This window comes from Alligator sinensis, unplaced genomic scaffold (assembly GCF_000455745.1).
Source record: "Alligator sinensis unplaced genomic scaffold, ASM45574v1 scaffold747_1, whole genome shotgun sequence".
Classification (NCBI taxonomy): Eukaryota; Metazoa; Chordata; order Crocodylia; family Alligatoridae; genus Alligator; species Alligator sinensis.
In genome coordinates this window covers 395,192-405,998 of record NW_005842254.1, presented here as the reverse complement: position 1 = coordinate 405,998, position 10,807 = coordinate 395,192, and the positions used below count along the sequence as shown (strand labels likewise).

The 10,807-nt window shown below is 40.1% G+C and overlaps 1 protein-coding gene across 2 annotated transcripts in view; it reads right to left on the bottom strand.

Annotated features, from left to right (window-relative positions):
* The window catches only part of BMP6 (bone morphogenetic protein 6), a 145,628-nt gene that overhangs the window by 82,732 nt on the left and 52,089 nt on the right, over positions 1-10,807 (bottom strand). Inside the window, exon 1 of one of the 2 annotated variants that reach the window (XM_025208832.1) lies at positions 8,750-8,792. The exons of the other annotated variant lie outside the window; for it this stretch is intronic. Coding sequence (XP_025064617.1) covers positions 8,750-8,777 — 28 coding nt within the window. The 5' untranslated portion in view covers positions 8,778-8,792. Of the gene's footprint in view, positions 1-8,749; positions 8,793-10,807 lie in introns of those variants that run through there. 2 annotated transcript variants of the gene reach the window in all.

Genomic DNA, 10,807 nt, shown 5'->3' with positions numbered 1-10,807 from the left:
TAGCAACTGCAAACTGCACTTCAGGAAAAACTGCTGCAGTCTGGATGAGGGTTGCACATCTGGAAGAAGGGACATTTAATGCTCAGCAGTCCATGAGAGTGTCATTATCAGAGACAGAGGGTTACATTAATCCCCAGTTCCTCCAATGAGATAGTCATTTCAGGGGCTGCTGTTTCACTACAAAACCCTAATAAAGAGGTACCCAGTTGCCTGGTGCTGGCCGAGATAATCCTTCTGCCAATATAGCCCGGGCCAGTCCTGCTCCTAGATTAACTCCAAAACACAGCAGGAAACATCAAACCTTAAAATACAGGGAATTTCTTTTTTAGATTTTTTTTTTGGATGAAGTATTAAGGTTGAAGATGATAAAGCATTTTATATTACCATTTACCTCATCCTCCCCCCTCACCCTTTTTAAAAAAAAAATTTTTAAACTGTTAGCTACAGCTACTTACCGAGTTTAGTTCTGGATTGTAAAATCCTCTAGGTAGGAGCTATTTCTAACTCTGTGCATATACAGCACCTAACACATTGGGGTGCCAATCCTGACAACCAAGGCTTCCAGATGCTACCATAATATGAAGAAAAAATAATGTTTGCAAGTGTGAATGTTTACATTGGTATGAGTAATGACTGAACAGATGGCTTAGTTCTAAAGGGGGGAAAAAGTCATTTACACAAACTTCCTTCACATATTTAGCCAGGAAAACTTCTGCACTTGCAATTGTATGCCTCATAAAAGTTAAGGTATTCCTAACAGTTGCTTGAAGACTTGGGAGTGGCAATTTTACACATTCATAATTGTACAGTTGTCAGCTGAAGTTTTCTTAGCTAATTAGGATGGATGCACTCCATCATAAATCAAAGGTAACAGGGTATCCATCAAACTTTAATGAGGTTTTGGAATCAAATTGTTTGGAGATACAGCTTCCAAGTTCATATTTAATACACTCTGGTGTTTCCAAGAGGGAATAATATTTTTCTGCTCTAATTCTATTATATAAAAAATAAATTCTCTCTGCCAGTAAAGCATATGGGATAGTTTTTATGTTGTTAATATCTGAAGTCATGCACTGCAGATTTTCACATTTAGTATTCAAAAACTAAACCCATTTTGGTCTAGAGCTTGGCCAAAAAAAATCCCAAACAGAAGTGAAATTAATTGCTTTCCCATCGCTTGCAGTAAGGGTGAGCTTATATATAATAGTATTTTTCTTAAACTTATGAAAAGCAAATATTGAGGCATGTAAACTTTCTGCGCACATCTCACACGCACAGTCTATCAATGGCAGTTCTGTGAGGAATTTTTTTCAGAATCAGGTCCTCAGGAAAACATTTTGTTTCCCTACGGGCCAAGGAGAGATGCTTAAAAAAATAGCAAGAACAGAACAGAACACCCAGTTTTGCTTAGTAAATTAATCCCTTGAGTCTTCAAAAACTTGCTCACATGCTTTTTCTTTATACAATGCACAAAATCCTCATTAATTTCAATAGGTCTACTCAAAGTTAAGCAAATGCTTAAGGCTTTTTTGGGAATCAGAACCTAAATCAGAAGTCGTTTGATTAGCACTTTGCAATCTCAGCATATTGCCCAAAATATCATCTGTGCTCAAACATGTCAATTTGAATTGGGAAGCTTTACTTTAGAACTTCTAAAAATCTTGGTCCAAGTTCTTATTCAACAAGACTTTAAGCGTATGATCCTTCTTTAAAAAAAGTTTCCATGCCTGTAGTCTTCCAATGTTCCAAGTACCATAAGGTTAAGAGAGGTTCCAGACAGAAAAGATCAATGAGGTGATCTGGTTATGCCAACTCTTAAACTTGTTAGCACAGGTAGTAGTTATGAAGCAAAAATGTATTTCCATAAAGTGCTACTATAGTGGGTAAACAGACTTACAGAAAGAGTAAAAAGTAGCACCTACTAATTCAAAATACAAACCTGAAATAATTACCAAGACGATGCAACATTTTTAGATTTCATGGCTAAATATGCAAAATAGAGTTGCATTTGTTTGTATTTATTTATTTGCAGCAGCTCTGGATTGTACCCTGGCTCTGTTTGATACCAATGAGATTTGAAATGTAGATCCCATAATGTTGACAGCAGCTTGCAACAGGAACCTTAGTGGATACATGTGAACCGCCTCAAGAAATGCTAACAGCAAGGCAGCTACAGAAGGCAAGAAAAACTAATCCAGACCTAGGAGGAGTGGGACACCACCAAATAAGCCTATTGCGATTTTTTTTTTAAATCCTGGCATACAGAATTAATGTTAGGCAGACACATAATTAGTTGGCTAGCTACAAATAAAGAGTAACCAGTATCAGAGTAGCAGGAGGCCTCAAGTTGAATTTTGCAGGGGGTTTGTTGTGTGTCCAAAGTTGTTCTCATTTTTACTAATGCCTTGAATTCATAGGGAGAACAGATACTAATCCAGATCTGCAGATGAGATAGAACTGAAAGGCAGTCCCATCGCTATGAAAGACAGGATTAGAACTGAAGAGAAATCTTGATAATTCGGGGAACTGGGCTACACCAATTTGAATCATTTGATTGATTTAATTTAGCATTGCTTCTAAGTGGCTACATGTTAGGAGAGAAGCAAAACAATGTCTAAGTATCGAATAGAGGTGATGGATGTCAGGCCACTGCCTTGAACCCAAGGACTTGATCTTCCTGCTCATCCTGGCCTGCCGCCACCTCAACAGAACATGGGGCACACACAGGTGGCCAGAACCCTCCATCTGAACCAAACCACACACACACTCCCTGCCACCGGCCTGGCCAACCTTGGTCAGCTGACCCTTAACCCGTTACAATATAAACCACTGACCTGAAAGAGAAAGTGTCCAGGTAACAAGGCTCACCTGTGTACCTAGGCTGCTGTACCCTTGGCTCATGCTGCTGTGACTCTCTAACACAGAGCTTTCCAAACTGTGTGCCGCGACACATTAGTGTGTCGGCGGCAGTGTGTAGGTGTGTCGCGTGAAATGCAGAAAATTTTGTGGAAGGGCACCGCGGAGCTCCCTTACTCGCGTCTGCTTCCCTTGGCCCCTCCCCCGGAACTGAATTACTGTGTCGCGAAATGATGCACGTCTAAAAAGTGCGTCACCAACATGAAAAGTTTGGAAAGCTCTGCTCTAACAGATCCTCTGGATACCCAACCTGGCTTGCCATGGACCCCACGTTTGGCTTGACCCTTTGGATACCTGATCTGACTCTGGTTTCATTTCCTGGATACCCGACCTGGCTAGCCTCCTGACCTCATTCTTTCCTGACCCTTTGGATCTCTGATTTGGTTGCCCCGACAGAACTTCTGGTTTCCTGGATGATCTACATTCAGACTCCGCATACTCCCCTCAAATCTTGGCTGCTTCTCCTGACTCTGAGGTACCACCCCCAACCTCACCACCTACAGCCTGGCATGAACATGGGTTAGGAGGAACCTTACTGAGAAAGATCATGGGATTTATGGTAAATCATAAACTCAACATGAGTTAGCAATGTCATACAGTTCAATGAAAAACCACAAATGTAATTCTGGGTTGCATTCACAGACACTGCATTCAAGACACAGGAGAAAGTAATACCACTCGACTTGGAGCAAGTTATGTCTCATTTGAAGTACTGTTTCAGGAACCTCATTACATTGTAGAGAAACTAGAGCAGGTCTAAAAGGTAACAAAGACAAAAAATGGGTCAGAAAGCAAATCATATGAGAAAAGGTTGAAGAAATTAGGTATGCTTAGCTTGGAAAAAAAAGAAGACTCAGGGGACAGAATAACAGTTGTCAAATGTCTGAAGATGGTAAACCACTAGTCTCCCTTGCCAGAAAGAACAGGACATGCATCTAAACTGCAAACTAGACTTAGATTAAGGTTCCAGGAAATCTTCCTAACTGTAAGAAGAGGAAGAAAATATAACATGCTGCCTAGAAGTTTCCTTCATTGTGAAGGTTCCTTCATTGGAGGTTTTCAAGAAGAGGCTGGGTAGGCAACTACCTGTGATGGCTTAAGAGCAGTGCATCCTGCATTCATACACGCAACTGAACTAAATGACCCTTAAAGTCCCTTCTAACCCTAAGAGTCAATAAAAAACAAGTTAACAGTCTCCAAATCTCTTAGACCTTCATAAAATGCATTTACGGATGATCCTGAATCAAGTCCTTTGAAAGATGCACATGGAGGTAAGTGTTTAAGTCTTGACTGCAGCAGGATGCAGAGAAAGGCAGAAAAAAAAGAACCAAGCGTATCAATGAATCTATTGTGAAGCAACCTAGATGAGAACAAGGTGATCAGGAAAGCCAGTATGGATTCACCAAGAGCACATCATGCCTGACTAACACGATTTCCTTCTATAATAAGGTAACAGGCTCTGTGAACGGAGGGGGAAAGCAGTGGATGTGATACACCTTGACTTTAGCAAGACATGGTCTCCCATTACATTCTCTTTGACAGACTAAGGAAATACAAACCAGATGAAAGTACTCAAAGGTGGATACATAACTGGTTGGATCATCATGCCCACAAGAAGTCAAAGACTCAATGTCTAGTTGGGAGGAGGTATCAAGAGGGGTTCCCCAGCATCCTGCTCTGGGTCCAGTATTGTTTAACATTGTCATTAACATCTTCATTTGGACAATAAGATTAAGTGTATGCTTAGCAAATTTGTGGATGACACCAAATTGAGTGGTGTTGCAGACACTCTGGAGGGCAGGGCTAGGATCCAGAATGATCTGGGTAAACTAGAAAAATGGTCCACAGTCAATCAGTTGGAATTCAGTGAGGACAAATGCAGTCCTGCACTTAGGATGGAATAATTGTATGCACAGATACAGACTAAGGAATGACTGGCTAAGATACAGTACTGCAAAGAAAGATCTGCAGGTTATAGTAGACCATAAATTGAATTTGATCCAAAGTGTATTCTTGAAAAAGTAAGTCTACAGCACACTGGGTTCTATTAACAGAAGTGTTGCCTGAAAACCAAGGAAAGTAATTCTTCAACTCTGTTCAGCACTGGTTTGACCCTCAGTTGCTATAATCCAGTTTTGGGGCCCACACTTCAAGAAGGATGTGGTCAGTTTGGAAAGAGTCCAGCACAGAGCAGCAAAAACGATAGCGGCAAGACTTATGACAAAAGGCTGAAACTACTAGGGTAATTTGGTTTGGAGAAGAGAAGAATGAGGGGAGGTTTGATAAGCCTTCAATAACCTGAAGGGCAATTACAGAGAAGATGGAGATAAGCTTTTCTCCATGGCCCAAGCGTAGAGGATTAGGAGCCATGGCCTCAACCTGAAACAGAAGAAATTGAGGTTGGAGATTAGAAAGTACTTTCTGACTATGAGGGTGGTTATGCATTGGAACAGGTGACCCACAGAAGTTATAGAATATCTACCCCTGTACATTTTCAAGACTAGATTGGATTGACACTTAGATAAAATAGTTTAGTCAGGGATGATTCTTCCTTGAATAGGGGGCTGGACTAGATGAGCTCATGAGTTCCTTTCAGCCCTACTTTCCTATGATCCTACCTTTTAGAGCCTTCTCTCTTACCCTATGTAGCCTTCCAAATACTAAATATTCAAAAACACAGATAATGAGGAGACTGGCAGGAGTGCATACACAAACTGAATGTCCCCATTCAATGCAGCTGGAGAAGGCCAACATTTTTTTTTATTTTTCAGACAATAGAAGAGATGATATTTCAGATGCATCAGCCCCAGTCCACTCCTGGTTATTGTGGTCATTTTATAAGCTGTGCTTTTGAAGGCTGAACTGCAATTTGACACCAGATAGGAATTCAGCCAGATTCCAGGCAAAAGTTCAATGCTCAGTTTCAGCTCAACAGTTTCTCAAAGCCTTAGTGGAAATCAAAACTGTGGCAACTCAGCAAGGTTTCCTTTTACAGATAGCAGTAAACTCTATTGTAAATGCCTGCTCAGACAGGCAACAATTTATCAAGTGGCAAAAGGAAATATTTGTATAGTTATGATGACATGATGTTTTGCTCCGTAATACCACAGCATGGCTGTGCTAGCTACTCATCCTTCTCATCATAAGCCAAAAGGAAGTCCAAAGAAGTTATGAGGTTACTGTGTTCTTCTCTGGTCTCTCCCAGAGGTAGAAAATATTACCTCTCCCTTTGCCTGACCAGTTCAATAGTCTGCCTTCCCATCACTGGAGAGTGAGACAGAATCTTAGCCCTCAATCCTCCATCTTTCATACAAGAATATGAAATAAGTTGCAAGTCTTGTGGCTCCCCATAGGCAAAGCTATGCATATGCCTAGCTTTGACCCATCATCTCTAGCTTTAGCATCACATACACAAGTTTCCTATTATAGAACTTTTCAGACTAATTTTCCATCAGCAATCGGGCCCGTGTAGCTTCTCCATCACCTTTATATAGAAACGTGAAGAGTTAATTTCCCCTTTAGGCTCTCTCAAGACTTGCAGCAGCTTGTGTGTCATATTTTTCAACTCATAGCTTATGTCACATAGTAAAATTATTTGACTTCTGCATCCTCACTCTGTTGCTCAGTTGTGTGTTTGCTGCATCTTCTTTGAAACTCTTCACAACAGGAATTGCAAGATCTACATTGATAAATGCCCAGTCACATTTCTGGGTGCTATGAAAAGATTTAAAAAATTGAATACTCCTCATCGTGCTTCCCATTACGCCTCTCTCAATCTTAGTTGGTATCGGACTCCTTTCAACCCTACAGTAACACAGGTTTAAGATGTGTTCTTGTCTCATACATTACCAGAGTGAAGGCAGCTTTAAAACAGAATTTCACCCTTTTTAAAAAAAACCTTACTTGGAAGAAGCCAATATTAATATATAGTGGGTGCGACTACACGAGACGCTAACTGTGCTTTAGCCTAATAACACTGTGCAGTAGCGCATCACAGCATGGACAGCGCTAATATACTACTGTGCAGGATTATTAGGCTACTGTGCAATAGTACCACTTAAAAGGCCTTCGCCAGCGCTACTGAACAGTAACTCCTTCCTGGACACCTTTTTCATGGTTTCCTTTCTAAGGTAAGTGCTGATCATTCTAACACAACACTGTGGGGAACACATGCCAGTTCTATAATAGTGGTATATTTTCAGTATATATTTCTTATTTTTACACCATTCAGTGCTTTTTAGATTTCCTCTCAGTAAAAAGGAAAGAGCATATATAAAAAGAGCAGTAATATTTAATGTTCTGTTTTACAGGATTGTGTGGCTGATGTGTAGTGGGATTTTAGTAATAAAATTCAATACCAAATTTAGGACTTGTATGTAATGATTGCAAGTATTTGAATCATTTGTTACTTTATCCACTATATAGTTAGTATCAGAAATGTGTTCTTTTTTTGGCAAAAAGTTACAGATAGAAACTAGCCATACGCTGAATGCCGACTGCTACAATTTTACAATCAAAATTCAAATCAAACTGTCACAATGACACCTGCCCTGCACCATGAAGGTCACAAAGTAATCAAAAGGGATCTGACCCAAAAATCACACATCCAAGCTCACTCAGATCTTGGTGGTATTTGAAACATGTTTCCAAGTTTTAAAACTTAAACCTGTCTCTAGGCTTAATGATCTTGCATGGCAAGGCTATAAACAAACAAATAAAAAAGTATAACAACTGAGCTGCGTGGCTTTAAATTGTAGGATAAAACTAGAAAGGATAGTAGACACAGCATACTCATTTTCATTTCTTTGTGAGCATGCAGAACACAGAACCTTGTCAAGAGGAATGGGAGCAGGTGCAGAGACTCATCTTTTCTTTTCTTTTCTCAAACTGTCTACAAAAATCTGTTGAAAAAAATAATAATATGAATGGGAAGAATCCAGAACATGAGCCAAGGACTCAGCCGCAACTGCTTTCAGATTTTTGACAGGTGGCCAAATAAGACTTTATGGCTTGTTTTCTTTCTTCTTGTTTTTTATTACCTGCATTTGAAACATTTTATATCAATTTTGGATTAATATCTGCACTTCAGGGAACACCCAAAGATTTACTGTGGCAGTGTGAGAGCATATGTTTTCAACAAAAGATTGACAGATGTGGAGGACATCTCAATATTTTAAACCAGCTAGCTAGCTCATGTATTAGAAGTGGGATAAATGTTATTTAAATGGTGTACTCTTAAGGAGAAGATTGGCTTAAACCCCTGTGCAGGGGGTGTGGGGCCCCAGTGTCTGCTATACTGACTAAACATTTTCTCCATTTGTGAATGAGTGCTTTTCCATCTTTTTTCTGGGTTGTTTTATGAAATGCTAGATATGTCAAGCTTTTCACTGGGGGCCGACAGTCCTGAATCTGATCGAAACCGCAGAATCTTGACACACACGTTCACACAAAAATCCCCCCAGCTCCCAAGTACAGCAACCTGTTAAATCGATAAACCTAGTGTAGTAACAGGTGCTGCCTATGAGCATGTCACTGTGTGGTATGCAAGGGCTTTCACTGAGGAAACAATTGCCAGGGTTGTGAGAGCTGAAAGCCTTCCTGAGGGATTTGATAAATAAGGAAAAACAGACTAAAGAAGGGAAAAGCAGCTGTTTGGAAATGAACTGTAAAAACATCTGTAGTATACCATCAACCTTCTCTAACTGCAGTCATTAAGAATTTTAAAGGGACATTACCTTAGTCTGATAGAAGTTCCTCCAGTGTAAGGCATACACCAGAATAAAACTTCATTGAAAAGACTTCCATATAAAACAAAGAAAGGAAACAGACTTACTTTTGCATGGAAGCCGTCTTATACACATGTAGACGTGAAAAAGAAGGTAGAGACGTAACTACAGATGAAGCAGTCCCTTTTTAAACATGGCAACATTCCTAGACTGACCCCAATCCTGTTTTAAATCATAGCTCTTTTGCAGTGCTTAGGTAATAGAGAGGAGCCTTAAAGAGGTCTTAAAAGCTTTTTCATTTGTTATTGCCTAGAAGCTGCTCTCTGCGCTACTGGAAGTGGTTAGTTCACACACAAATGAACTCTGAAACGGACTACATTAATTGACAATGTACCAAAGAAACGTTAAAATCAGTTTATTTGGCTCCAATATACATCATTCCAACACAATTTTATGCATTAGCTTGAGACTTTGGGGAAAAATATGAAGGTTCAAAGGTCTAAGTAGCTCAATTTATTTTTCAGTAACTAAGTTACCAGGAACTTGTAGCAAGATTGTATTTATTTTCTGAAGGAGGCTCCAAGTTGGCAGAGAGGTCCTTGGAAGTACATATTTCTTCACGTTCTCTTGATCTCAGTGTGTGGAGATTCGCTTAACAGCTGTTTTATGTACAAATGTTTTTTCAGGCATGTTCTCCCCAACCATAAACAGTTTTTTAAAGGAAACCCTCTTTAAAGGAATGAAAAGACAACAAATCACTGAGCGTCTTCTCACCCAGCTCCATGGTATAGAGGTGGGCAAAAACTGGAGGGTCTTTCAGTTGCATGACTTCCAATGTATACGCTTTGCAATAATACTTAAATAAAATAAAGCAACATTCTGCCCAAGAAACAGAACCCACTCCATCACCGAAAGAGTCAGAGTTGGTGAGAGTGTACAGTACCCACATTTGCTACAATCTTTGTAATATCTTACAATTGAGAAAAAAATTGGGGGCAATTCTTGGCAATAAGTGTCATTTTCAGTTCAAAGGGTTCAGAATAAAAACTGAAAGTCTTATATTAACTTGGCCTACTATGATGCCTCATAATTGTTGTTGGAAAGAGAGAAATCAGAGGGGCAGAGGACACAGAGTGCAAGGTTTCATGGATTCACAGAAGTTTAGGGCTGGTATTATCACCAATCCATTGAATCCATTTCCAAATTAATAGTCTTATTCCCAATGCTCTTTTATTAAGACGTAGCAAGTGCCTTGCTTTCATGCTCTTCAGGTTCTTACCTTTCCACTTAGTATACAATGGGATTTTGTAGGATTATATTAACTTCTTAGGCTTTCTTATGGAACACAACTTTATTTCAAAACAGAACTTTTAATAATAAATTCATGAATACTCTGCTAATCCAAGAAATCCTACTAAAAATGATCCTCAGTTTCTTGCTTGTAAATTTTGTTTGAGAGAGACAGAGAGAGCAAACAGGAATATGCGGTGGGAGGTGGTGTAAACTCCTTCAAAATCCCTATTATTATCTGAGAGAAATGGAAATTTTGGACTTCAAACAGAGAAATTGTGACTTGAAGAATAGAGATGCCATTAATTCCATCATAAAATGGAACTTTTAAAGCAGGACTGCTTTAGAAAGGAAGAGAGAAGGAAAGCTATATTTTGAAGGGTACTGTAGTGAGCACCTAAAAAGACCTCTGAGGTAATCCTAAAATTGTTAGTGAATGGGAAGAGGTACAAGCTACGGGAGAGCTAGAACCAAGTGTACGCAAGGGTTTTAAAAGATCAAAGCCTACACACTAGTCTCCAGATCCAGAGCATGCAGAGCTAGGGCTACTCCTCCCCTGACACTGCATAACAGGTACACTCCCTCATCATGCATGAGGAGACTCTGACAGAGACACCAGAGGAGGAGGTAAGTACTCAGGAGGTAAGTACTCCCACCCCTAGGAGGTGATGCTGGGTGGTGGGGGGGAATGACTCTATCCTGAGGGGCACGAAGGGACCTATCTGCCATCTGGACCCTTTGGCTTAAGAGGTCTGCTACTTTCCTGGGGCCCGCATCTGGGACATTGCAGAGAGGATCCCCAGACTTGTCCATCCCTCCGACTACTACCCCATGCTCCTCATCCATGCGGGCATGAACAACATGGCCAGGAGTAA